Source organism: Nyctibius grandis, chromosome 18 (assembly GCF_013368605.1).
Source record: "Nyctibius grandis isolate bNycGra1 chromosome 18, bNycGra1.pri, whole genome shotgun sequence".
Classification (NCBI taxonomy): domain Eukaryota; kingdom Metazoa; phylum Chordata; class Aves; order Nyctibiiformes; family Nyctibiidae; genus Nyctibius; species Nyctibius grandis.
In genome coordinates this window covers 3,893,041-3,906,977 of record NC_090675.1, presented here as the reverse complement: position 1 = coordinate 3,906,977, position 13,937 = coordinate 3,893,041, and the positions used below count along the sequence as shown (strand labels likewise).

The window sequence follows — 13,937 nt, the reverse complement described above, 5'->3', positions numbered from 1 at the left end:
TGGTAGCTTTGTGTGTTATGTGTATCTTGGCTGCTCATCTCTAAACTGCACTCCATGCACAATTCTCAGTAAAACTCCTTGGCATACAGAACAGCACTGTTGGCTCTGCTCCTTTTGTTAATCTTTGCACTTTCCTAGTCACCCCCAGTTGCACTATAATGTCCTTTCCTTAGCTTCTCATTTTCTCCTTTTCTTTGAGTTCTTCCATCTTTTTCCACCCTCTCACATATTGGGGAGATCAACAGCTACCTCTGCCAGACCCCCCCCTAAGTGAAAAATACCCTGTATTTAGTACAGCTGACTTTCCCACAGAGTCAGCCAATATGGTTTACATCAGATGTGCTTTACCTACAGAAGTATTCCAAGAGCAAAAAGTGAACAGCTACATACGATGCTACCTATTTCCTTCTGCACCTGACTCCGTGTAAAGCAAATTAGGAAGAGCTTTCACCTAGCAGACAGCCCACAACGCGCAGGCAGCCTGTCATGCAGGCAGTGGTCACGGCAGAGGCACGCAGTGGGTACTCACCTCCTTCTGCAGTAGGTTCCACTCTGTCTCGCTAACCAAGCGGTAACCACTAGGAGATACATAAGCACTTTCTACCCCTTGTGTAACGCTGGAAAGAAGTGAAGCAGTCTCTTCTTGCTCTGGTGTCATTGCTTTGATTGCTTTTTCCTGATCTTTGGTTAACATGAAACCACTCGGCATTTGCAGAGACCCAAGGGAAGCTGTATCAAAGTTCTCAGACACTGAATCTGCTCCAACAAGTGGTCCAAAATCTGTCTCATCCAGGTTCCCAGCAGATTTTGCTTTGTTGTTGTATCCTAAAGCTTTGGACTGTAAAGATCCAGATGTCCCCAGACTGTCTGTTGACTGTGCTCTCCGTAGTCCATCTTTAAACATATCATTATCCGATTTATTGAAAGATTCACCAGAAGAAAGAAGCAAGTCAGCATCCAAGGAATGGACTGAGCCATGGGTGCTATTTACATGCACCTGGAATTGAAAAACAAGGAAGAAAAAATTATATACTCCATTCTAGAAGCATGGTACAAGAGGAATGCTGGACACTAATTATCAGACATGGTAAAGGCAAGTTTAAATTGGCTTTGGCAAGAACATCTGATCACTAAACTTAAGATGGCAGGCAGAAGATAGAGAACTGAAATGTACCAGCTAGAATTAAAAACCAAAACAAACACACAAGCGAAAAAGAGAGTCTTCTGTGAACAGAGTGCTTTTGTAAGAATCTGTGTTCCTGCCAGACAAGCAAGGACACAGTCACCTTACTTATTCCAACATTTGAAACAAAGTGCTTCTTCCACTACAAAGATATACTTGCAATATCACTTCTAGAACTATAATCTACACAATGGAAAGCAAATATTCCACTTCCACAAGTAAATTCAGAAGTCTTTTGTAAAACAAAAAACTTTAACATAAAAATAAACAGAGAATTATATACTTAAAATCTACTCTATATTGACAAGTGAATATTCTTCTATTTTTTTCTTCTGCTTTGAGTGAAAGCTCAGTGTTCAGATATAATTGGTTTAATTCTGAACATTCAGGTGTGTTAGAATGTGGCTATGAATCCCAAGAGAATTTAACAGCAATTAACATTCAGAATGCAAGAGGTAAATTACGGTTTTTAACAGCATCTCTCAGGATTGTAAAGTATTGTCTTCCAACCTTTATTAGAATGTATACATTCAAGTGCAGCTCCAAAGATTTTTCATTGCTTAATAAGAAGTATAAGCTACACAGAATAAAGGGCACTAAGTCTGCGTTTGTATTGGTAATCAACACCCTGAGGAAAGCACGAGTGCTCAAAGTTGCTTTGAGCCATCCAATTGTTTTACCTCTTCACTAGAGAGCTGGGCAAGGGTTTCCTCATGGGCTAGAGAAGATGAAGCTTTTGTTTCATCATCTGAATCTTTTTGCTTCTGCTCCTTTCTCTTGCTAAGCCTTTGCTGATCATCTTCTTCCTAGAAATCAGTGGTTGATATAGAACACGTAAGCGGGATTCAGTTTTGCTGTAGTAGTCATGACATTAGCTTTCATGATAAACTATGCTACAAAGGCGGCACCGGAAAAGATTATTTTGGTTAAAACCCCAGTATTTATCACACAAGGATTCTTTTGGTTAAAAATCTAGTGTTCACTTCACAAGGCACCCAAACTGACTTAAATGAGAACTTACTTTTCAAGCTTAGTGGCCAATTCATGTTCTTGAATAATTTTATTCAAAGAACATATTACCTAGATCAAAATTCTTATTATAGGAATTACCAAATAAGTAACAAAAATAGCAGTTACACTGGCTATGGTATAGAACCTGATAACACATTTGCCTCACTAATGGCCCCATTAACAGGATTTTACAAGCATGAACTTTAAAACAAAAGGTGAAAACAAGTGCCTTGATAACTCTAAACAGTGGAATATAACATACGGAAAAAGAATCGAAAGACATCATTGAACACCAAGTCATAAAGCATGTACACAATCACTTGCATAAGCTAATTTAAAATGAAGCTCTTAATTTATGCCTGAGCTAGGCACTGTGTTGGAAAAGCCTAGAAAGAAGTGAAACTTGCTACCCTAACATCCTTAACCCAGAAGTTCTGCCTCATAGATCACTGTTTCTTCCTCCAAGATTAACTTCTGGATATTGTTACCTCTTCATTTAACAATATTGGCAACAATATTTCTAAAGTTACTATATACGTTAATATTAAAATATTCACAGAAATTGAGAGTTTCTGTTATAACTGTTGGCCGTCATTCAAATGGAGAATTTCTATTAAAACTGTCAGCTATCATTTTTTGAAATACTAACACACTTAAATACCTTGTCTCCAACATGTGATTTCCATACCCGTTATACCACATTAAATCTAGAGTATTTTAAAAAAGAGGAAAGCAGCAAGTAACCTGATCCTTTTTTTTCAGTTCTTCAACTTGTCGGAGCTGCTCAGAGGTCAGAACAATTTCCATACGTTGCATGTCCCTCATCAGCAAACGCTGAGACTCCAAGAACTGGTCATTGGCTTTTTGCCATGTGTGTTTCAACTGGTTGTGCTGTTGTCGCTCTTGCTCTAGGAGATGGCAGACTGTTCAAAAACAGAAAGAGTCATTTTGAACCAGAATTTTTTTAACCTCTTTTCCAAAGAGAAGCATTTTCATTAATAAAAGTAATTACTGTTCTAATTGAGAACAGTCAGGCTTTGTTCAACAACTATTTAGGATAAAATAAGACATTTTCTTAATTCCCAAACTTGGCTTGTGATTAGGGATGTATTACTGACTGTTTAAGATTTCCCAACTAGAAGACTAACACCTTAATTTCATTAATGAATTCTAATAGTTTATTTTTTTTTAGTGCTGGCTTCAAAAGACTGTCTTCTACATCCCTATTTATTTCAACAGAAGGTTCCATTTTTCATTCTCCTACAGCAATCCTGTACTGCCATGCATGTACATTTACACATCCATTTCACCACCAGGCATTCAGAATTGACATACCTCAGGGAGACATATCAATACATTACAGAAATAATGCTCATAATTGTACACAAATAAAAGACGCCAGTAAAATCACTTCAATAAGAAGGAAGTTTGCAATACTATAAGAACTTAGCAGAAATTCAATAGCATCCCTCCAGAGAATTAATAGCTCTGTTATTTTTCTCTGTCATAAAAAAACCTCCACATTCAACTCTTCTGTAAACATTTTAAGGGCTTTCACATTTAAAAGTACTGCTACCTCCCCCCACAAATACTTTAAATCCCATTCAAATAAGAAATCAGAAAAGAATTAACAGCTATGTTGGTTTTTGCATCCCTAGTGTAAAAGAGTCAAAAGGGTTGTTATTAGATAAGTACCTTCATGCAGCTCTTTCCGCAATTTCTCTGCATCTTCTTGCAGGACTGATTTTTGCGTGTTAAGAACAGCCACGTACATCTCTAAGTCTGTCCTACATGACTTCTCAGCTTCCAAGTAATGGTTCAGTTCTTTAACCTGAATAAAAAGAGGGAAATCTACCATCTCATTGGGGGAACACTCTCAGGCATTTCCTTTTTGTTAGAAGTTATAGTGTCGCCTGTTTGGGTAACGTATAGGTCCTAAGGTGCTGAAAGATAAGTTTATTTCTAGAAATCACAAATATTCAAGTATTTATTTCTGAATAAATTACTCATTAAAATTCTGCTAAAGTCAAACATATCAGTATATCACAGTTATAACAGCTGGATCACAACAGCAGCAGCACTGAGCACAAAGGTGGTAAAGAGGCAAATATCTAAGAAGAGCAAACAATGAAGCAATCTTTTAATCAGTGCTGATAAGCCAACAACTAAGTAGGATGTGGAGACAGTTCAAAATAGTGATAATAGTAGTCAGAAAACATGACTATGAGGCAAGCTGGAACTAAACCAGAGATGGTAAACCTAAGAAGAGAGAAAACCTGGGGACGGACAAGAAAAAAAAACATTCGAACCTGTGAAAGACTGCTGCAAAAAGAAAGGAAAAATCTGTCAATGGAAAACAATTACCTCAACAAAGACTGAAGAAATATATTAGGATTTTTTTCTTCTTTTTTGTTTTTTAAATAGCAAAGCTAACAAAGAGCTGGAATGAATGTCCTGCAGAGATTGGAGAATCCGGTGAGAACCTTTTAAGATAGGGTTACATAAACATCTGTCAAACATGATGCTTGTAGAAATGGATCCCATCTTGGAGCAAGGAATGGGTTGAAAGATTTCTTTATGGGACTATTCAGTTCTATGGCTTGCTGAGTCAGGAATCACAGGAGTTTTTATTTTAAAAGAAACACAAGCTTCAGGCAATTCCTAACTGGCTCCACAGAGCTGCTGCTTGTCTTCCTCAACACAATACAAGAGCCACAGACACCAACTCAGAGTTCAAGATAGCCCTTTGGCTTTAACTTGCCATTGATGGTGGGGACAGCTTCTCCTGCCCAAGGATACCAAGTCTTCTATCTGCTAGTCTTTTAGCCTGCGAAATGGAGAGACTAGCCCTTGGCGGGGGGGATAAAAGAAACGCATTGTTTCACTAATCCAGCTAAACAGTTGACACTGAAAAACAAAATGACGTGACTCGAGCAGATCTGAGGGATTTCATCATGACCAACAGAGAAGCCAAATACACCGCTCATTCTGCACATCACTCCTCATACCCATCTAGCAATACATATCATGTAAATAATACCTTGCATTTTTATAGCGCCGTAGATTAAAGTACTTTGACAACTTCCTAAGTTTGTGCTTAAACATCTCCTTGCTAGATACAAAACAGCAACTCTTCCCCATTAAGCTAAAAAGGACTATCAGCAACTTTGGACAGAAGGAATAATGAAGTGGAATTGACCACAGGTAAGAATTAAGGGCCTAAGTTATTTTCTTTATTTTCTTTACATCTTTAAAAACAACCCCCCAATAATCTAGAAACATGGATAAAGTGATTATTCTCTTTTTTTCCAAGAGGTGTGCTTGTGTTTTACTCATCCCATAGAACGACATGCTCAGATTTCAGAGGTCTGACAGAGAACCAACACAACTCCTGGTCCTGAAACACTATCAATTTTACTTAAGCCTTGCCTGTAAGGAAAGAGGGAGACAAGAATGACCTATGATTTTTATAACCCAATTCACCAAATTATAACCAGAACTAAGAAAAGTTCTAGACTACTCTTCAGAAAAGAAGATAAAACATAAGGAAAAAAAAAGCATATTGAGAGCAAGCAAGAAGAGAAGGTTCACATTTCCTCATCTTCCTCAAATTCACCGTGGCAATGAAAAGGATTTGCATTAAGAGAAAAAGCAGTACTACCCGGAGAACTATTATTGCTAGGAACATTTCAGTCTCAAAAATTTCACATATAAAGCACAAAGAATCTATGAAGAAGGAAAACACTCAAGCACGGACTCTCAAGCTAGTAAAATTTAGACCATTAAACAAATTACACTGTTCTCCCAAATCTCAAACAGACCGCCAAGTTGGAATAAAAGGGAAAAAAACAAACAAAAAAAATATTAAAAAAAAAGAGAAATAATTCCAACAAGTGATGATCATCTATTTAAATGAGAATGCAAGTAACCCAGAAGACAAGGAAAGTATTTATTTGTACATCTTAAAAACATCCATATGGTAAGTAACTTTGCAATTTCAGCCTATTTGACTTTCAAGATAAAATATTTGTTACAGAAGACATCTTGATTTCTGTATAAAAGAGTACACTAAATGCAACTATCTTACAGTGATGTAGATATTATTTACCCTTCACAACTGATGAGAAAGTTCAATAGGGGTTGTGACATATCTGAAGAATACAGGAATGCTAGATAAATCACCTACATTGATTTCTTGGCAGCCATGACCAGTATCCCTTTCTATAAATCTGAGCTTTGCTTAAATTTTAAGATATAAAAGTTCTGGTGATATTGCCTCAGTTTTATGCCCAGGACTAGAAAGTGAAATATAGCAGATGCTGGATGGAAATAGATTAAAAGAATTCTGCCAAATGCAAATCTTCCTGGGGCTGCAAGCACGACAGTAATCTAAAGGCCAGGCTGTTGCAATGGCGCAAAGCAGCTATTTTTCTGGAGCTTTTTCGTTACTAGTAGACCCGAAGCCATGCAATTTAAAGCTAAGCACAGATGACACACATACACACACGTAACACAACCCTCAAAACAGAAAGATGGGAAAACATATACAGGCTGAATATGTTATTTGAGCTACAGCAGAAAAGATGTATCGCACATGAAGAGTTTCACAATACACCTTTTTCTCTCTTACATAATTTGACTTATCTGCATCAAACTAGCATGATGCAAGACAGAAATCAGGACACAGTTACAGCTCCACCTCACCTTTGATGCTTCTAACTCTTTTATTTTTTCTTCAGCTCCTGTCAATTTCTCCTTTAGCGCTGCAATCTCTTTCTCCATAGGCATCACAACCGAACGCAGCTTCTCGGCATCTTCCTGGGCCTGAAGTTAACACAATAAATTATGAATAACACATTATCATAGTTTTCACCACAACAGTTTCCATTACCAGAGACATTTGGAGAAAATTTCTACGCCAACAAAAATAGCTGACTAAACTTCCACTTTCAATATTCATCTTACTGCTATTTATTTAGTTCAGCAGTCATCTCTATGACAACAGGCTGATATTACTCCACGCACAGAAGGCAGTTAAATTTTAAATCCATGTATGGATTAGGCCATGAATATCTGTTTTTAAAGAAAAAGTTAGTAAATCTATCACTCTTGATACTTAGGAGAAAATTTATGGATCAGGCATTTCAAAATATGTACACTTTCCTGTTATTAAAGTCCTAAGTGTCCCGCAACTTGCTGCCACACAGCACATATAAAAAAAGTGTAATGCAAGAACTGCACGGTGGGTTATTTATTGGCCATTCATCTACCTACTCATGAAGTTAAAAGAAAAAGGATCTGCACAGTAATGCCTAGTGTCGCTTTGTTCTGTTTTGGAAGACCATTTTTCAACGTTAAATTACCACTGATGTAGCATCAGCTTTTGGTGTTACTGTACTAAATATTGCAAAACTATATACAGACAATTTATCAAAAACCTCATGATTTTTTCAAAAAGTAGTTCTGAAAAGATCAAAGCAGGACAACAGAATGAGAAGACTATACGGGTGGGTGAGAGGAGAGAAAGAGCCAGGTAAAAACAGTGAGAATTAAAATGTGAAATAGCGTTCAGTGTTCAAATTCAGAATTGTACATGTCAAAGTGTGCCCTGACATCCCCATTCCTTAAATGCTCTGGCTTTCCTTCATGGATGCACTAAAAACTTTCCAAGTGAAAGGAACAGCTCCCATAGACTCCACAACAGCAGGCAGAACACTCAGATATTCACTGCAGTAAAATTCTTCAAGCCACAAAGAATTTAAGCAACCTAATTTGGGCTGGTTTTATGTATGAAGGCTCAGAATGCTCCATTGTTCTCTGTCTTCTACTGCAGGAACTCAGCAGGGGAGGGAAGGCAGAGAACCGTGTCCCAAAGCTGACGTTTCAAAAGATGACACTTTTCCTAACCTGATCAGCAAAAACAGCTGCTCAAAGATAACATTCATGTCTTCTTTTAAATCTAGACTAGAATGCAGGGCTTAGAGGCTACTCATTTGACTTTCAGTTTCTGGTAAGCTTATTGACAACTGTATTCTGAGCAAGACTTTCAGAAAGAAAAACAGACAATATTTTTATCCACTGAAGTATTCTAAACTTAAAATTAATAGACATAGTAAAATAATATTGCAATACCTGTCAATCACACAAATGCTACCAGGCCCTTGGGCTCTAAAAAGCTTTAAAGAAAACTCTATAGAGAAAACAAAATTAAATTTCTTCATGTTTTGTTCACTCCTGCTACATTTGTTATGATTTTGTCACTGCTAGCTTGCTTGTCCAAAGAGTACAAACAAAATCCATGAGGAAGGCAAGGGACACCACATGATGCAGTGAATTCAATACCAGGGACATGTGACGGGGTCACACGTACGTACATACCCTGTCACTTGCAGCCAGCAACTCATCAGTCACATTTTTCGAACAGATGGGAGCAGGAGTTCAACTGCAAAGATTGCTTTATATTTCATTTATTGTATCAGTTCTACTCATTTAATGCTACCTATAGCCAGCTCATACGGATTAAGGATAGCCCAACATTTTTAGGACTGTTGAATAAGCTTTTTCCTAATTATTCATGATAACTGCAGGAATATTTCATCACCAGTCTGATTTCACACAGTTCAACACTGAATATAGAGCAACAAATGCATCCATGTCAGAACCAACCAGTTCAGAGAAAGAGTCAGAAAGTTCCCTGAAAGCAAAACTCAGACTATTGAACAGCGACCAACTGGAAAGACAAAACTGTATCAAATTCCACATGACAGAAGAATTACTCTAGCTTTTACTGCTTGGTAAACAGAGCTGAAGTTTGACACTATGGTTGCAACATATTGCAAATGTTTCCTCTAAAAAACGGGGGGGTGAGGTTGGGGGGGATAAGGATCCATATTAATGGTCAGCGTGACACTGAGCTAAACACTCAGAATAGCCTGTATGTCCGAACAAAATGAGTGCTGGTCACTGGGCCTGCTATCGAAGGTAAAATATAATTACTGAGACTCCCAAATTGAGGTTAAAGTTCCCACTCAAACTTTTAATAAAATGAGAGTATCTACCCTGTCGAAAAATGCTACATAAGATACAGTCAGTGTGGCAAGAGGTGCCACAGCATCACGTTTCCTGTGTTAAAAGGCGTTACTCTGACTCTTCCAGAGGTGTGATCCCCAAAACATTTATTTCCTTCTAACTTTTTGCCAAACCAACTTGACTATCAAAGACGAAGGTTTTTACACATTTATCAGCTTGTATTTACTTATCACCTAATCAAAAACAAAGCATCCAAACCGCTTCTGCCCCAGCAAAACCTGCCTCCCCCAGCACAGCGGCTGAAGAACACGCTGCAAGGGACCTGCAGACCACAGCGTGAAGATGACTCCACAGAGAGAACGTCCTAAAAATGAGTCCAAGTCACCACACAAAACATCGCATTGCTAGCCTGACGGCTACCTATGGCAATCCTGAATGTCCTTTACTGTTATTCCAACCAACATTTTCAGAAGAACAAAAACCTGGCTGGAGAAATCTCAGGTTCCTTAAAAATGACACAAGCGGAAAATGCACAGACACAATTTGAGAATCTCTCTTTAAAGTACGAGTAAACCATTTAAAGTTCATTTAAATCTATTCCACTGTTCTTTATCATTAACAAAGTAGCTTACTGGGTATAGGATTTTATGGCCAACTCTGTCACAGAAATCAGATTACCTTTCCCTTCCAATTTCCCCTCCTCTGACTAATAAGTACACTTCATCAGAGGAGGTTAGTCCTTTCTTACTCTGTCTATATGCAAAATACATGTCCTCCAGACTTCTGCTACTCAGAGTTTGACACAACTGTGCTAAGAAGAGTCTTTATATTCATCACAGCTCCAACTGAAAACCAGATCCTTTACTGAACGGAAAATGAGGTCTGAATAAAAAAAGGACTAGCCAAATTTTGCCAGTGTGCAAGACACATCCCTGCCAAGTCATTACCCAGAAGGACTCCAGCCATTACTGAGCAGAGAACTTGCATGGAAGCACATGCCACTACGGCTAGTCTGCCTTTAGCACGTGTGATAACAAAAACCCCAGAACTTCTCTGGTATTACGAAGCAACAGAAACACAGAGAGATTTTTATAAATCACCAATACATTTTCTGAGAGATGAATCACTAGGTAAGCACACTCATCATTAGAACAAGGTATTTACCTTTTTTGAGTTGGAAAGGGAGATTTATAGAATACACACAAAGTTTTCAGCACCAATTTCTTAGAAATCATTGCTTTATGATAAAAATCACAGAACACACAAGTTTTCTACAGAGATTTGGCAATTTGCAACTTGAAATACATTTACATGGAAAGGCAAAACTGCTGCTTCCAGACAAGTGTCTTTGTTCCACCAGATACGCTTTCCGACCAGAGGATGCTCAAGAATGCCGAGCTCCAGGCTTGCAGGCTAGACTTGGATACCTCCGGCAAAGTAGGCACAATCTAGCAAACACAGCTCAAAATAGTATGCTTATCAAAACATTACTGACCCGCTCAAAATGCTCCCAAACCAGGATAAGTAACTTGCATACTGGAAGCCTTATAGCACACATACAAAAACTGTACACTCAACCAAATAAATAAATAAATTTTAAATTCAAAGAGATATTTACAGAATTTGAAGCAACATTTGTTATCTACCCTTCATCTTCTTCAGGGAAAAAAGTATGCAGACAACAAGCATAATCATTAGCAATTATGTGGACACAATATTAAATTTCATGGATTTTCTTTGTAGTTTAAAGTGGATTTTATAGCCAAATTGAACATGACAGAACTGAGATATTATCCAGTCAAGAGAGCCAAGAAGGTTAGCGTCCTGGACTGAAATACATGGCTTGCAATCTTACCTCTGGTTCTGTCCATTCTTCTCACCTCACCTCTCATTGAGAACGCTAGACAATAGGATGGTTTTCTGCTAGTTTTAAGAAATGTGATATATTATATGCTGGTTCAGCATCTACTTACAACCCAGAGAGCAAAGTACTTTTTTTCTTTTTTATTCCTTTGAGATGTTTGAAGATTCCTTAGAACTGGGTAGAAGATGAAGAGATTTTTGAAAAAACTCTTTCCAAGTTCATGCCTTAAAATAAAATAAATCCATCCTTATAGTGGAGGATAAATACAACATTGTTGCCTGGAAATGCCACTTTGCATGAGGAATTGATCACAAGTCTTCAAATAGCACATCCTAAGCGATCAAGGACATTCCTCCTTTCGCACTGACTGCTGAGGCATGAATATTCATTATTTTGCTAGCCAAACACAGCTTTTTATGGACTTGGGATTTGCTTGTTTGCTTTTAGGTAAAATTGAATGTCCTTTTCCTAATTTTGATCTAATTCTTAAGTCTCCTTGAGGAAAAAACTCACCGGTTTAATGACAAAGAAGATTAAAAAACGCATGCAAAGCAGTTTAAGCAATTATTTCAAGCTGCACTCTGAAGACCAGATTTCCCCCTCCCCCTCCTATTACATAAAGTACACATTCCTCTGCTTTACAGGCCTATAAAGGTTTCTGAGCTCATAATAATCACAAATTAATAAACCAATCACCTTTTCCTTTAGGATCACAAGGGATATCTATTTCCCTTTTAAAGGAGTATAGTTGAAAATGCTATTTAGCTGCTATATTCAACTTCTAAATGCTCACTGGCACATAGTAAAGCCACCAAGTTTAGGTGAGCTGGGCTATCATCTGAGCAACTTGCAACTCCAACTGTTACATGACCAGTACATTCAGATTAAAAAAAAAAAAAAAAGTGCTGAGATTTTAATTATTGGAAAGACTCTCAGTTGAGAGAAATTGTTTTCTGAAAATTCTTATTGGTGGTTTGTTGGTAACCTAAGTCCACTGCTGGGACTCTTACACTATGAACTCTGCATCTTCTGGGTTATTTCTACAAGACTCACCACACCGATCCAATTTTGAACATTCCTTCCAGCTTTAATTGAAGCATTTTTTCTCTTAATAGGGCTAAAACCTTCTCTTAAAAACAGCTGATGTCTTTCATCATTACTGATGGCAGTAATTCTGTAGTTGAACATTGGCAAGTAGGCTTTACTCTGTCTCCTACCTTTATGTATCAGGACTACATGAAGAGCAGCCTCACTGAATACCAAACAGCAATTACGCAACTACAACTAGAATATTCAAGAATATCTTAAGTCTCGGAAAAAGAATTCCATTTTGCAACACTAATACCGATTGCTTGTTACAACATAGTAAAAATAGGTAAAATACTTATTATGTGGAATGTTTGTGATATTCAATACTGTGTTTCTTCTGCTGACAGCAAGCAGAAACAAGGAAATGCAGATATGTGACAGATTATCAAATGTTAGTCTACTCTTTTCTTTATTGAATATAGGATCATTTCTTCCATAAAAATTGTCTTATAATATCTTGAAGACTACTGTAAGCCTGCTGAGAAGACAAATTCACTTAAATGCAAGTTTTTATAATACGATAAACAAGGATTCCAAAACATTGATCTATTACAACAGGTTCAATCTCCTTCGTGCCTGAGAGAGAAATACACCAGATCTTCAAACTCAACAAAAAAAAAAATCCAAACTCAACACAAGGCACCTCAATCTACTTCTATGAACTCTTTTAAGTCACAGATCTTTGAATAACAACAACAAAATCTTTCCAAACTCCAGAGCAATTATCTTTCATCATCTAGAACCTATTGTTTTATGATAGTTTTATGATGTATTTCCTAGGAAGCCAGTAGTACATGGCTTACCTTAAAGAAAGACAAAAGACATTTTAAATATAGTGCCCATTAAAAACCTCAAAAGAAGTCTGTAAGATCTGAGAAAAGGAATAAAGGTGCAGAAGCGTAAAGGAAATTTTATAAATCTGCAGCCAATCCAGAAAAATCTAAAGGGGGCTTAACATCAAGTGAACTCAAGTAATGACAAGAGACTTTACAAGGCCTCCTTGCTTTTACAAGCTGAAGGCCAAACCCTACCATCTTCTCAGGTGCAATCCTCTTACTGAATCCACATAATCAGGTACAATGCTTTTATGGATTCAAATACAGGATTAGGTCATGATGACTTTCATGAACAAAGAGCTGAAAGTTGGCAGAATGAGGCTGTGTGTATTTCTGAGGAATTATAGCAGGGTGTAGAAATGAACTCATGTGTAACAACACAAGTGTATCCTGAAACAGAAATTGAAGAGCTAGATTTCAGCGTACCTTTTTCATTTCATTTTCTAGGTTTTCTTCCTCTTGACCTTCAGACAGACGCCTTCTTAACTCTGCTATTTCCCGTTCCACATTTTCTCGATACTGATTCCACTGAGCTCGCTCTTGCTCCAACCTGTGATGATACTGGAGCTCATAGTCACGAACAGTCTCTATAAAACAGCATTTTCAAAACTTATTTGCAATGTAATTAAAAAACAGAGCTTTAGGAACTTCATCTCCAACCACTCAATGATTTATCATAATTGATCAAAACTAGGACAACAGTGAACTCTCCCTTCCTCTCTCTTCCCTTTGACTCTTGCCCCCAAATCCAACTACATACGCAAAAGATCCAAAGGAACTGCATCTCAATTTGTACCATCACCGGAACACAAACAAACAAGGCCCCAAAACCATGTAACTCCTAATTTCAAAATAATGTACATGCCTAACATCCTTTTTAGCAGCACATTTTCTACCTCCAAGCACATCATCCAAACAAACTATG

At 37.5% G+C, this 13,937-nt stretch overlaps 1 protein-coding gene across 2 annotated transcripts in view; it reads right to left on the bottom strand.

The window, feature by feature from the left end:
* RABEP1 (rabaptin, RAB GTPase binding effector protein 1) overlaps positions 1-13,937 on the bottom strand; it is a 49,534-nt gene that overhangs the window by 13,935 nt on the left and 21,662 nt on the right. For both annotated transcript variants that reach the window (XM_068415528.1, XM_068415530.1), the window contains exons 4-9: positions 13,439-13,599; positions 6,899-7,018; positions 3,890-4,025; positions 2,939-3,117; positions 1,864-1,989; positions 530-997 (exon numbers count right to left, since the gene is read on the bottom strand). In XM_068415528.1, coding sequence (XP_068271629.1) covers positions 530-997; positions 1,864-1,989; positions 2,939-3,117; positions 3,890-4,025; positions 6,899-7,018; positions 13,439-13,599 — 1,190 coding nt within the window. The remainder of the gene's footprint in view (positions 1-529; positions 998-1,863; positions 1,990-2,938; positions 3,118-3,889; positions 4,026-6,898; positions 7,019-13,438; positions 13,600-13,937) is intronic.